Source organism: Lactuca sativa, chromosome 1, assembly GCF_002870075.4.
Source record: "Lactuca sativa cultivar Salinas chromosome 1, Lsat_Salinas_v11, whole genome shotgun sequence".
NCBI lineage: Eukaryota > Viridiplantae > Streptophyta > Magnoliopsida > Asterales > Asteraceae > Lactuca > Lactuca sativa.
In genome coordinates this window covers 98449561-98464559 of record NC_056623.2, presented here as the reverse complement: position 1 = coordinate 98464559, position 14999 = coordinate 98449561, and the positions used below count along the sequence as shown (strand labels likewise).

The window sequence follows — 14999 nt, the reverse complement described above, 5'->3', positions numbered from 1 at the left end:
TCAAGCTAAGAGACTCCACTTCACGAAAGAACAACAATCATAGTCACTAGAATATTTAACTAAACTCAGAGTAAAGTCAAAGATGAAGATGATATTATTCGCAGAATTAACACATATTAGATTTACTCAAACCCATTAATAAAGTCCTTCCTTTTAATTTATGTATAAGTGGTTACACTTCAGCTATAGTACTTTATTATTCTAGAAATGGGATTTTAACTTGAATTGAGTATTTGGATATTAGAATGCTAAGACAACAATTATTATATTGTTTTGATATATCGGGATATGATCATCACATCAATACTTGTTGTGTTCTATATTAACATGTTTAATCCATGAAGTAAGATTAATATGAATTGGATTGGTTGACTCTCACCAGATGAAAGTAGGTAAGTGGTTATAACCAAATTTCATAGATACTTTTTAGAGAACTGATACTGAATGTACCCACGACAAGATCACCTCATGGATTGCTTTCGTGATTGACACTTCATTAAAAGGTATATATTTGTATCCTTAATACCTGTTATACATAGTGGAACTTAAGTGTAGAGAGTATTGTGCTTTGATGTGGTCAAATACTAATCCTTAAACGGGCAACTATAAAATCCATTTTCAGGTATTGTATGAACTATGCAAGAGGCTTACGTAGTCAGATGAGATTTTTTCCTCTTATATGTTGAGAGTTAGACATCTATCGTGGTACCCAAAGTTAAACTTGAAATGAGATTAATTACAATCTAAGTCTCATGTCCAACATGATGTTTGTAACAAAGGGATAACTGATAAACTTACCTTATACATCAATTAAAGTTTTGAGCTTTTGGGAATTGGATGTTCATGATTGGCATTCTTGGTCATGTGTAATTACGGGCATTAAAATGTTGCTAGATGTTCACTATTGCCTATATCAATCTATGATAAGTCGTGTGTAAGTGGGAGATTGAAATATTTTGTTTTCCCAAGAGTCATTATAAGATGATATTGCTAATAACGTATTATCATATATGGTCACACCTTATAGCAAGTTACCACTAATTGATTATTTATCAGTTTAATTTGATTATTAATAAGTATATCAAAACTTATATTTAATTGGAAAAACATTATTTTGGAAAATAATATTTTACCAACATATTGGGAATTATTATTTCTAGGAAATAATAATAATAAAGAGAACAAAAACTAGCTTAATATAATATAATTATGAATGTTGTGTACAAACTTTTGGACTCTTTGAGTAATCCATTTAGTTACAATCTTATTAGCTAGTTATATAAAGTAAATAAGCAGTTGAAACTTGTCCCTTGACTTCTTCCATAGGGACATGCTTTTTCATTTATTTATTATTTAATAACATGCTTGTAAGAAGACCATACTCTTGCCTTTTACTAACCTTACTTTTGTAGACATGGCACGTAAATAAAAGAGATATTTTACTATTTATTTTCTTGGTTCTTGTGTATGAAATTCTCCATATTTTTGGCTGAAAATTCGTGGTTCCTCTCACCCTTATCTACATCTTCTTTGTTCTTTCAAAAGGTGTTAGAATCATAGGCTTATTTTGGAATATGTCTTAAAGCTTAAGAACAACATTTTACAAGTGTTAATAGAATATTTGGTGTTTCAAATCTTTTAGAGAACTCCAACAGAATATTTGGTGTTTCAAATCTTTTAGAGAACTCCAACTTAGACTTTTAAATTCATCTTCATCAACTTCCTAATTGTCAAAAGGAACCAAAGTCTTCAAAGCTTGTTATGCTTTCTTCTTCTTCTTTGGTTATGTTTAATATTTCTAAGTTCTTGCAAAATGATCGCCGGTGGGTTAAAATGGATTTAGTTTATTGAAACATAAAATTTCTTTTGTTGCTAAACTCGTAGTTATAACTATTTATTTTATACTATTTTTGAATAAAGACCCAACAGAGAACAATTTTCAACAATAAACTTTTTCAATGTCTTCTCAATATAACGAGATTGAGTGATTGAAATATCATTGTTTCCTTGTTTAATTATTATACCAAGAATCAACTCAACCTCTCCCGGGTCTTTCATGTCCAAACTAGATGATCAAAATTTCTTGGTTTAACTAGCATTATCTTGATTAGTACCAAAAATCAACATATCATCTACACATAGACAAATCATGACTCATTTACCAAAAGCATCAAATTTGAAATATACAAACTTGTTAGCTTGGTTTAATGCAAAACCATTAGACAAGATCACATCATCAAATTTTTGATGCCATTGTTTTGGTGCTTGTTTCAAACACTATAATAATTTCTTCAACTTGTACACCTTGTTTTCTTTTCCAGGCATCACAAATCCATCAAGTTATTTCATGTAAATATTCTCATCCAAGTCACCATTTAGAAATGTAGTTTTCACATCCATTTAATGAATCATAATATTATATATAGCTGCAAGAGCTAACAATAATCTAATAGTGAAAATTCTAGCAACATGAGGATAAGTATCAAGGAAGTCATTGCCTTCCATTTGCCTAAAGCCTTGGATAACCAATCTGGCTTTATACTTATCTATGGTGTCATCCACATTCAAGTTCCTTCTAAGGATTAATTTACATCCTAATTCCTTGCAACCAGGAGCTAAATCGGACAATACCTAAGTATTGTTATGGATGATAAAATTAATTGCATCCTGAATTGCCTCCCACATAAATGAATATCCCTAGAAGCCATATCTTCACTAAAAGTCTATAGATCTTCCTCAATAATATATATAACATCCATAAAAATCATAATAAATTTAAACTTTTAAAATCAACTGAAAATCATAAAATGTTTATAAATCATAGCTTTCAAAATATTTTTCCAAACATCAGAGTCTCCCAAAATCATAAGTCATAAACAAAAGGATGTGTACTCTCATGCCTTCGCCTTCCCGTGATCATCTGAAGTACCTGAAACCACAACCTAAAAACTGTAAGCCAACGCTTAGTCAGTTCCCCCAAAGTAACACCACATAAATACAATAACAAACAACATGCATACAGAGCCTTCAGCCTGACTGGAATGCCAGATTGGCCTACAGATTATGTGGACCGCTCATAGAACCTTTAGCATGACTGGACTGCCTCACCGGGCCTTCAACTTATCTGGACCGTGCTCTGGGCTTTCGACCTGAATGGTATGCCTCTCATGTCATCAGTCTATCCGGGTCGCCCTGGGTCTATTGGTATTTATTCTAGCATGGTCCACCTCAACCCAACCACACATAACATGTCGACATATACATAACAGATAAACATACATATCACCAATCAATAGACAAGATGGAAGATCTATAGATCACTAAGCATAGCATGATCCTATATACCAGGATACCGATCTAACAGATCACTACAGTATGATAACATATTATCACATAACATGATATCTAATCCAATCGGCCGATGTTAGTGCCTTCGACCCATATGTACAATGAGGAAAACTGACCTCACAGACTGGACAAAAGTTGATAAGGTCTTGACTACGAATCCTAGCTCTAACCGTCACCTATCCAACCAACTGATCAATCTCAATCAAAATCCCAAAATACCCTTAAGTCAAACTTGGTCAAAGTCAAAGTCAAACCGGTCAAATCAACTAAGTCAATTGAGTCATCCCAGTCAAGTCAACATAGAGTAAGCACGCAGGGCGTACTCTAAACATACGATGGGCGTACTCGAGCGTTGACCACCATCGGGGTGTTTGACGTCGTATACGATGCGTACTCCAGGTATGCAGGGCATACTCCCAGATCCCTAAAATCTTATTAAGAGCTTAATGGCTTAAGCTCTCACATCCATCTTTTAAATCCATGGCTAAAATACCCTCAAGAGTCATAAAGTTTCCAACTTTATGACTTTGCATGTCTATTAAGTGCTTAACACAACTTCTTAATCCATTAAGACCTTTTAAATGATACATGGAGCAAAATGAACCATTTGGAACCCATTTTTATGACTCAAGACCCTTCCAAAGGTCTAAAAGGATAGCTTAATGGGTCAAGAACATGATATGTTCATGAATCTCCACATTTGAGACAAAAGGACCAAAAATTATTCCAACACAAGATCTCAATGAAACTTCACCAAGTTCACAACTTGATACCTTAAAATGGTGCCAAAAGGTGGCAAGGTCATGGACCTAAAGAGCTTCACTCTTCCAAGGTGGTCTCTCCTTCCTTCATTCTTCTTCAAAAGCACAAAACACATATACTCAAGCTTAGAAATGCCTCACAATATGGATTAGGGTTGCAAAAACGTGCTAACAGGATGGAGGCTGATAAAGTGAGGGGAAATGAGGCTATAATGGGGTTTAAATATGAGTCAAACCCTAAAACTTAGGGTTTGCATGCGTGACACGTACACCCTGATACATATGTATGACCAGCGTACTAGGGAGCGCCCTAGTATGCGCAGTGTACACACGTATGCATGGTGTACTCCCCCAACTCCCAAATTATGAAAATGCCACTAGGGGCTTAATTGTGCTCTTTCTTATACTTAGGATGTAAATTTCATTATAATAATATTATAGGGTCAAAATTAGAAGTACCTTATCATCAGGATGTGACAATATAACTATATTGATGTTGATAAACAGTCTTATCCAATGTTCCCATTAACTAAATAAATTTGAAAATCATATCCAATAGACTTAGCTTTTCTAGCTCTTGTGCTTTTCCTGGGTTCAGGTAAAAAAACTTGTACCACTAGAAACATCTTCATATTGAGTTGTGTTCTTGGTAGAAGAATATTGAATCATGTCCCTTGGTCTTGGTATAGATTTGAATCTCTCTTCATCAAAGATAACATCTTTTGACTCTATAACAATGTTCATAGATACAAAGTCATTAGCTTCTAAAATATAGAATCCATATTCTTTGGAATGCTCAACATATACAATGAAGATACAACATATTCCTTTCTTACTCAATGTTTTCCTTTTGGGTTTCGTGAGCCTTACAACTGCTCTATAACCCCAAACATCGAGATAACTCAAATTTGGTACCTTTTTAATCCAAAGTTCATAAGGAGCATTCTTAATCCTTTTATTTAGAGTTATATTCAACATACAACATGAAGTTAACATAGGCTCTCCCTAAAATCTGTTACTCAAGTCAGAATATGACAACATGGAACTAAACCATTTCTTTCAAAGTCGTATTCTCCCTTTCAGCTACACCATTTTGTTGTGGTGTATAAGGAGTCATGGTTTGATGTATTATTCCAGCTGATTCGAAATAAATTGGATCATAATACCCACCACCTCTATCAATACGCAAAACTTCTATTCATTCATTTTTATGAAGCTCAACTTACTTTTATAAATCTTAAATTTATTAAGTCTAATCTTTTGAATGTAGCAAATAGACATAACAATACCTAGATTTATCATCAATAAATTAATAGCATACTTTTTTTCCTATGGAAGGTGTTGCATGAAAATCACATAAATCACTATGTATGAGTTCCAATACCATACTTTCCTTAACAACATCTTTGAAAGGCTGTCTAGTGATTTTAGTTAACATGTATGTTTTCACTTTTCATTATATATATATATATATATATATATATATATATATATATATATATATATATATATATATATATATATATGAAAAGCAGGAATTAAACTCATTTTAGACATATTTTTTAATCTCTTGTAATGAATGTATCCTAATCTAGCATGCCATAAATCAGATTTATTAAAATTATTGCTAGTACTAGTTGAAGCCATGCAAATCAAATTATCATAAGAAGGATAATTAAGATTAAGTCTAATTATCCCACAAAAGAACCATGTCTTGACAAGATATACTTGTAACTTTCTAATACTTGTTTCTAACCACACTTATTTAAAACTATTTTAGATAAGAGATTCTTATGAATCCCTGGTACATACAACACATTGCTCAAACAAAAACACTTTCCAAAAATAAATTAAAGTAAAATAGATCCTATACCCTTGATTGGGTCAGTTACAATATTTCTCATCCTCACAACAGATCTATCTTCAATTGTTTGACGTTGTTTAAGCCAATGAATATATTTGCAAACATGACGTGTTGCTCCACAATCAACCCACTGTGCAACATCATCATCCTACATATAAAATGCTTTAGAAATCATATAAACATAATTATGAATATAATTAGAATTCTACATGAAAATAGAAATATGAGCTTGTTGCTTTTCTAAATCTTTAGACCCACTAGGACTCACATCCTTATTTACTTTGCGAAGACGACAATCCTTCTTGAAATGACCCGATTTGGTACAATTCACACAAACCAGTTTTACCTTATTGTTGGAAGACTTGGCATCCTTTCCTTTGAACTTCCCTTTACCATTAGACATTTTGGTATTCTTTGATCCTTCTCCTTCCACCATATTCATAGAGGAGGAACTAACTTCGTTGTTGACTTTAGAATTATTATCATGCTCATGAGTCCTTAAAGCCTCTTCAATTTCTAAATGGATTCCAAGTTGAACCAAAGTTAATTCCTCCTTGTTATGTTTCCAGAGTGTGTCTAAACTCTTTCTAGGATTGGGGGGGGGGGGGGGGGGGGAGGGGGGGGCAGTTTGTCAATGATAACATCCACAAAAATAGCTTTATCCATTTTCAAATTGTGTTAAGCAAACTGTCTTAGAGTCCTTAACATTTCATTGAATTGTTTCATAACAGGCGTAGAATCAATCATCCTGTCAGTAGCGGAGATAATAGGGGCAGCCATGTGCTTCCCCCTCCCCCTAACTTGTCTGCCTATAAAATGTTCCTATGTATATTTTATAAACGAACCATTGCATATTCTTTGACTGTTAAATAATTCTTTCTAACTACACACATATGAAAACATATAACCACTGTATACTTAACTCTATATTTTTAATTACAAATATCTATATATTTTAAAAAAAGAAAAATGATTTGAGAGAGCTAAGAATGCAAATTGGATGTTCTAAAAAACTTTCAAAGTTTTGGAAAGTTCTAAATATACTTTCAAAATTCGAAAAAAAACCTAATTCTCATTCCTCAAATAAAAAGTATTTTAAAAATATTTGAAAAAAATAATTTAAACCACATTCAGAGGAATATTGTGTTCTTCTTAAAGCTCTCTACCCCTCCCGTCTCCAATCTCACCTTCTTTTCCACCTATTGACCTTCGTTAAGTGCATTAATGGTTGTTATAAATTTGCATCTCCACCTATCAAACACAATGTCAACCCCAACTAGGCGTCAGTCACCTCTATGGCTTTTCTTCTCGACTCTCGATCAATGATGCAGATTCGTTGTATTGTATGTCTCTATCACATTATTTTTTTTCAAGGTTGATTTACATATGTATAACTAGGAGATATAGTACCAAAGTAATCGAGTTTTCACTTTAGACTTGAATAAAGATAAAGTGATGAGTAAAGATAAAGTAACTGACCCTATTAGTACCTATCATTACTCGTTCTTAACTTTTTTAATTGGACATATTTATCTCATAATTGTTTTAGTAGTTTACCTTCTGAACTTTTTTAATTGGACATATTTATCTCATAATTGTTTTACTAATTTACTGTAAGTGGTTATTGATTGTTTTTTTTTTTTTGTTAATAATGTGTTCATTTCATATGATTCTTGTTTATTTTTATTTTTTAGGTAAAGGAAAAACACATTTGATGTTGTATGATTACTACCAGCAAAATTTCTAGCTCCGCCCCTACATCTTGTAACCCATAAAGTTACTGACCAAGAGAATCACATAGTTCTTTTGCATATTCGACATTTTGATAGATATCAAAAAGATAGTCGGACAAACTATATGGCCATGACAGATGTAGTCATCATTATCCCATTTTGATCTCCTCATTGTTGCCTCCAAAGTTTCATTTTCAGCCAATTCTGGTATGGGTGTACTCAAAACATACACCACTTTCAGAGTGGTTAGGAGAAATTTCATTGTTGCCTCCAAAGTTTCATTTTCAGCCAATTCTGGTATGGGTGTACTCAAAACATACACCACTTTCAGAGTGGTTAGGAGAAATTTCATCTTCTTCTGCCATCTATGAAAGTTTTAGCATTCAAACTTCACCAACTTGTCAAACTTACTTGTCATGTCCTTCACAAAAGCGCCACTTGCAAATGTCATAGAATACTTCAATTTTCCTTAGAGATTTGTGGTACGATAGCACTTGGAATTCTGAGAATCGTGATGATACTTTCAAATTGAAGTATATCAGTGGTACTCCTAAAATCAACAATTGAATAAGACTCAAAATAAAAGAAACAAAAACAAAGAATGAGAGATTATGAATTTCGTGTATGTACCATAAAATATGACCATAATTGGTTATAAATCGTATTTGTCTGAAAACTATCATAAAGTAGTTTTGTATGTCCCAAAACTGTCCAAATTGTAACAAGATAGCTTCCAAGAGCCTAGGGCTCTGCCCCTTGGACCCTGCCAGGGTTGTCACCCCTTGGACGACCCCGCTTCCAGGGGTTGTGCCCCAACCCCCGTTCATTCAGGGACTTAGCCCCTAAATGACAATTATACTTTGAATCTTGATCAAACTTAAATAAGTCTGCACTCTGCACCTCCCTTACTTAATGTTTATCAAGATTGTATTTGGTCAATAAATTAATCCATTACTCTTAAATACATATTGATAATACAAATCACCAATACATCTCTAGTTGCACTACACGATACTAGCTATTTTTGCAAAAGACATGCTATAGGGATGTAAATTAGTTTGGAGCTAGCCCGAACTGGACTGGAAACGTAAGAACTGAAAACCGATTAAGCAGGGAGTGGGAAACCAAGAACATAACCAAATACCACTACCTAGTTCCAGTTCCGGTTTGGGTTCAGTACTATTACGAAGTGTACTATCTAAGTAGGTGTTTGATACCGAAACTAGACCGAATATCACTAATTTGTTCCAACTGATTCAACTACTAGTTTGGTTTTTCGGTTTTAAAGATTGTAACGCTATGTTTGCATCCACACTCGAAGTAGTTCATTCCAATCAAGCAAATAGATTGCCATTCACTACAAGAATCGAGGCCTATAGGGACCACAAATATCGTCTCTATAGGTTAAAAAAGTCGTCCCAATAGGTGTCCGGGACGACATGTCGTCTCTATAGCCCCGTCGCAATAGATAGTTTTTGCCGTTGCTATAGATATCGTCGCAATAAGCTACCTTTAGAGACGATATGTTGTCCATGTTGGTTCGTCACTATATGTTTTAAGTCCCATAGATAAGGTTATAGAGACGACATGTCGTCTCCATAAGTACAACTATAGAGACGACATGTCGCCTCCCTACATAAATCTATTTCATACATCATGCGACATCCTATAGCAACAACAGATCGTCATAGCTGATGCACCTGTAGAGACAATGTGTCATCTCTATAGATGCACCTATAGAAACGACATGTCGTCTCTATAGGTATGCCCACAAACTTTTGAAAAATTTCCAGTTTCTCACACCTTTTTTCCCATGTGCAGTTGAATAAACACCATGATAACATAAAAGCGAACTTTTGAAGCACAACATAAAAACAACAATAACAACTATAAACTAGTGTTTTATTGATTAGGGAACTGTAACAAGGAAGAAAAGAAAAACCATAGAATTCACCAATAATTAGAAAGTAATTAACAAACTAATTAGACGCACAATCTTATCACCTGATGGTTGTTAGAAGTAGCAAAATACAATTACTTATCACCATATGATTGAAGTCTTGCACAAATCACTTCTTGAATGCTTCATTTCCTTCACTATAACCAAAACAGTGAAATGAAATATACACTTAAATAGACAAATAAAATAACTTTGGAAACATAAAGTTCTTAATTTCCACATAAAGTTCTTGCAATCTGGAGAGTAATTAACATATTAAAATATGATTGAAGGAATTATACACACATTTAAGTATAAAATTACACTTACAGATCATAAAGATATTAGCTCATCTTTCCCCTGTTTCAACAAAAACCCCACAAAATTCAAAAAATCCAACTGGTTAAAAAGGAGATAGGGCCAATAATCATTTTCTTCTTACCTATATTTCGGTGGATAAAGAGAGAGGTTTGATACTAACAAGAAATATTATAAATGCTTCAAAAGGTAACCAAATTTGTATCAAAATGATGAAAAAAAATGCTTAAACCATTAAGTTCAATTAACAAGTAAAACACTGCAGCTGTAAAAGTAACTAAATTTTATGCATGAGATTGATTGATTACCAGTTTAGGGCCTTCATCATAATCATAACATAATGCTGCAGCTGCAAGTGCATCCATGCTGTTATGAACAGCAAGATTCCCCTAAAAAGTAAAATGTATACAAATGATTACAGGAAAAAAAAAATCATAAAATATGACCTAATGAAGTTCATTATGAACTAACCTTTAAAGGCACCTTTGGTGGCTCAGAACAAGTAGAGCAGAATCCTAAAGTTTCATTATGATGTCATCAATGAACTAAAAAAATAATGTATTTCTGTTTTTTACAAGATGAAAGGCATTATAGAAATAAAGAAAGACATGCCTTGTACATGAAAAGTCTTTGCAAATATTGAATTTCTTCATCACCTCATTTGGAGATAAAGATGCAGTTGGAATTGTATCAAATCTCTTGGAGATTCTAGATTCAGCAATAGATACAGGCACATAAATTGTAGAACCCTTCTTCATCACCTCATTATGTTTAATCTGTTTGTTGAATCAAACTAAAAGAAATTAATCACCATATTATGTTATGTTATGTAAGACTAAAATCTTAAATGGTATCCGATCTACCCTTTTCAAAATTTTTGTTTGTCCTTGTTTCCCTTCTTCATGACACTCCATTTTCACCTATAAACAACATTAAAGCCTACATGTTTTAAAAAGACTGTAGCTTTTGTCATGTCACAAAAAAGAAATGTACTCACAAGGCCCTTGTTGAAATGTGATTGGTGACAGAGGGAGTGACATCAGCAAAGTAATACTTCATCCAGCTAATGGCAGTGATATGAGAAGCATTCTTTCTAGGAAGAGAATGAGGTGGCAATAGTGTTAGAAAGTCGCACAACACAATCAGGTAGTGGAGGAGACACTCTGGAAAACCGCTCGTCAGCCACATCATTGCACATACTACCTGAAATAATAACTTTTCAACATCTTTTTAGTTTTTACTAATTCCTTCCAATTTGCATTATTTTTCCCAAGTTATAACTTTTCTATGTATCTGAGTCCCATGTAGTAAACTCACTTTTATAATCTTGAACATTAGGTTTCAAAAGTTGTCATAGTTAGACTATTTTCATGCAATAACAAGAAACATTTATAGTAGTTGATCAAAATATAAAGGTAATGACCATTCACAAACACTTAGCTAGCTTCAAATAGCAAGATTATGAACAGATCAATAGAAACATTACACATTTGTCTTTTTTTTTTTCCTAAAAACCTATAGTTAAGATCCCAATTTGGATTGTGCCTTGATTGAAAAATACTTACGAGCATGTAATAAAGGAATAAAAAGTGCTGGGAGGAATATTAATTCTTATCTAGACCATGCTTGACGCATTCCATTAATTACATTTACATATACAATAATACTTTGGTAGCTATAAATTACATGAAGATATTCACAATCTGGTTCTTGAAGTGAACAGTATTGAATTATTGATGAATCAGGCTTTCTCTAAATCGCCTTCTGTCAATAAAGTTAATAGACCACTTTAGCAGGTAGCTCTAAAATGGTAGCACATCCAAATTGAATAGCTAATTCCCTAATATCAAGTCGATCATGTACTTCATCATGAAATGATTGTTTAATGTTTGATCTGATACATTATACATATCAATTGAGTAAAAAGCATGATGATGATATGCAAAGCAAAAGATATGAACACGCTTGACACAAATTCTGTTGTAGATCACATTGAAAGATCTAAAGTAAGGCTTCTCATACATCCTACTCAACTTTATTGCGGTGTGACGATCGAATAGAAATTGATGAAAAAAATCATAACAGAGGCAAACAACTTATGATTCCGGAATCCGCCATTAGATGAATCAAATTGAAGATCAGAGACGTGACAGTGCTCAAAGGCTTTACAGACGAATTGCTTCGATTCCTTAAGCCCTAACTTCCTTGTAATATCCGACAAATCCATTTCAAGAAAGAGTGAGGGAGAAAGAGAAACAATCGGTATTTGAGTTCTATAATTGCTGTTGTGAATAGAGGAATATAAAAAGAAGAAAAAAAAAATCCTTTTAGGTCTGTAGGGACGAGGTATCGTCTCTACAGCTTTTTCACAAACCCGCCAAAGTTCCCGTGTTATTGAGACAACAATTTGCCTTTATAAATTAACCGGTCAAAAAAATTGGTCAACCCTATAGAGACGACATGTCGTCCCTATAGGTCCTCTATAGTAACGACATTTGTCGTCCCTATAGGTTGCGTCCCTATATCTACTTATTCTTGTAGTGTTTGTTGCAAATATAAACATTACATTTTTTTTGAACGGGGCAAATACAACATAAACAGTTAAAGTTTACACGGCGGATATTTTATCAAAATATATGAAGCAAATAAAGGTTGCACCAATAGGAATATAAGATTGAGAATATCCTCAATCAACATTTACATACAACACCAAAACCCCAATTAACACTCTGAACCAAACCCTACCACTAAACAATGAAACATCGGTGCAAAGCCAGGCGATTAAAACAAAATTCTCCGGCCACGGGCTCAGGCAACAAACCTTACTCTACAAACAGCTTGTGGGTTTAACAACGCCGGAAGCTCTTCCTGCTGCATTAACGCAATATGCAGACGCCGGAAGCTGGTTCTTGAAGCTCAGGTTCACATCTTGAATCGTGATTCCCCTACATGGATTCTTCTTACTGCAATCAAACTTCACCGCAACCTTCGTCGCCGATGTCCCATGCACGTCTTGATACTTCACGTTACTTATTTTCACACCGGAAACCTGCAAACCGTTCCAAAACTTATGCGTCTTTGAACAAAAAACTCAATAAAAACTCATCCAAACTCCAAAGAGAATTAACATTTTGAAAACATACCTGACGAGGACAGTTTTTGCTTCCAGGGCAGTAGTTTTGGTCGATGACAATTGGGTTCTCGACGTTGGTCATGACGGCGTTTTGGAAGAGAACGCCATTAACGAAACCACTGCTCGGCCTCGCCCATGCCTTGATCCGCAGCCCGTTATCTGTGTCTTTGAAAGTAACCCTCTTCACTGTAACGTTCTGCACCCCTTCTTCTTTTAAGTCCTTCCCTAAGCTTCCAATGCTACAATAACACACGCCATTAATCATTACAACTTTACAGATTCCTTTAGAATTTAACCTCTTGGGTACTTACCTAATGCCATGTCCTGGCCCACAAGCGACATTTTCGATCCATAGATTGGTTGTACCAGGGCCAATGGAGACACAGTCATCACCGGTGCTGATTTTGGAGTTCAAAATAGATACTCCGGTGGACAACTGCACGTGGATGCCGTCAGTATTTGGACTGTTCCACGGCGCCACCACGTTCACCCCAACCACCTTCACGTTATTGCAACCGTTCACCACGATGTGGAACATTTGGCTGTTCAATGAACTCAACCCACTCACCACAACATTTTTAGAGTTGAAGATCGCTAAACTCTGCACAATTCAAGTATTCAACCACCATCCTCGTTTCAAAAACAAAATTAAGCAGCAGTTAATTAACCACGAAAACAAAGAGATCAATCAATGATTACCGTCGCTCCGGAGGGGCAGTTTCTTCGGGAAGCCTTACAAGCCCATAAACCAGCACCCTGAGCATCAAGAATGCCACCGAGAATGGTTACTCCTTCAACTACATTAAACCGAAGCCAATACTCAGCAACATAATTGGAAGGAGCCACAAGGGTGCCATCGATACGAATGGTGATAGCTTTGTTCTTGCATGGACCACTGAATCGTAACCCACCAACCAAATACCTTCCATTTGGGACGTAAATGGTTGCAGGTTTGGATGAACCACATGCACCAGACCATGCAGCCATGAATGTTTTGGTCGAGTCTGTTCTCCCGTTGGTTTTGGCTCCCATTGTTCTGACATTATACGTTGTAGCGACGGTGGATTCCATGAAGGAGAAGACGACGACAAGTGCAATTACCAGAGGGTTCGCCATGGTTGTGGAGATGGTGGAATTGAAGAGGTGGATGGGTGGTTATTTATGAGGGAGATTGTAGAGCTACCATCTAACTGTATTTAATTAGCACTAATCATCCTTATTTAATCGATTAGTTAATGTAAAATATAAGTCAACACACTGTTTCCCATGTATATTTTGCTGCTGCTATGGATGTTTGTACCGTATAAGTTGAATAAAATACGAATTTGAAGAATTATTCGGAGATCATGGATTGATCCTCAAATAACGGACCCGATAATTGTAGAAACATGTCTTGTTTTTTTATAAACATAAAATATTACTATAATTTAATTTAATTTGTTAGAATATTGTTTTTGTTTAAATGCGTAAGAAAGAAATCTACCATGAAATTTGAAAATAGTATAGTATTTATTAAAGACATTTAAAGAGACTGTTGTAGAAGTTTAACGAGCAACATGCATTGAATTTGTTGATTATATGAACTTGTGTTTGTAACCGTGGTATTTTATGTTGCGTCTCATGACTTGTTACAACGAAGTTATATATTTTTAAAGAGTAACATAACAAAATGAATCTTGAAATGTATATTAGGTCTCATGACTTGTTTTCTCAAGGTCGTGTCCTCTCGATTGAGTTGTGGGTTAGGATTGCTATTTGGTGAGAGGAGGTTTGTAATCCTCTTATCCTTAAGTCACCTCATTACTTGGGGATTCGATTCGGTTGACGATGCGGTGGTGATGGTTTTTTGAAAAGCTTGTGGAATTCTATCAGGACGTTTGTTCCTAGGAAATCTGAATTTCTT

The 14999-nt window shown here is 34.6% G+C and overlaps 1 protein-coding gene and 1 long non-coding RNA gene across 2 annotated transcripts; both read right to left on the bottom strand.

The window, feature by feature from the left end:
• Nucleotides 1-9624: 9624 nt before the first annotated feature.
• Nucleotides 9625-12344, bottom strand: LOC122196104 (uncharacterized). Its single transcript, XR_006187350.2, has 4 exons — nucleotides 10961-12344; nucleotides 10827-10883; nucleotides 10435-10739; nucleotides 9625-10352 (listed from the first exon to the last, which is right to left on the bottom strand). It is a non-coding gene; the product is annotated as an uncharacterized LOC122196104 (long non-coding RNA).
• Nucleotides 12345-12517: 173 nt separating this feature from the next.
• Nucleotides 12518-14390, bottom strand: LOC111899469 (polygalacturonase). The gene is made up of 4 exons (XM_023895321.3): nucleotides 13796-14390; nucleotides 13408-13697; nucleotides 13107-13335; nucleotides 12518-13012 (listed from the first exon to the last, which is right to left on the bottom strand). The coding sequence occupies exons 1-4, from the start codon at nucleotides 14210-14212 to the stop codon at nucleotides 12791-12793; spliced, it is 1158 nt and encodes a 385-aa protein (XP_023751089.1). The 5' UTR covers nucleotides 14213-14390; the 3' UTR covers nucleotides 12518-12790.
• Nucleotides 14391-14999: the final 609 nt, after the last annotated feature.

Coding starts and splice junctions, on each gene's coding strand:
- LOC111899469 (XM_023895321.3), bottom strand. CDS start 14,212: ATGGCGAACCCTCTGGTAATTGCACTTGTCGTCGTCTTCTCCTTCATG. Junction 13,336..13,407: donor GGGCCAGGACATGGCATTAG/GTAAGTACCCAA, acceptor GTGTTATTGTAG/CATTGGAAGCTTAGGGAAGG. Junction 13,013..13,106: donor GCAAAAACTGTCCTCGTCAG/GTATGTTTTCAA, acceptor AACGGTTTGCAG/GTTTCCGGTGTGAAAATAAG.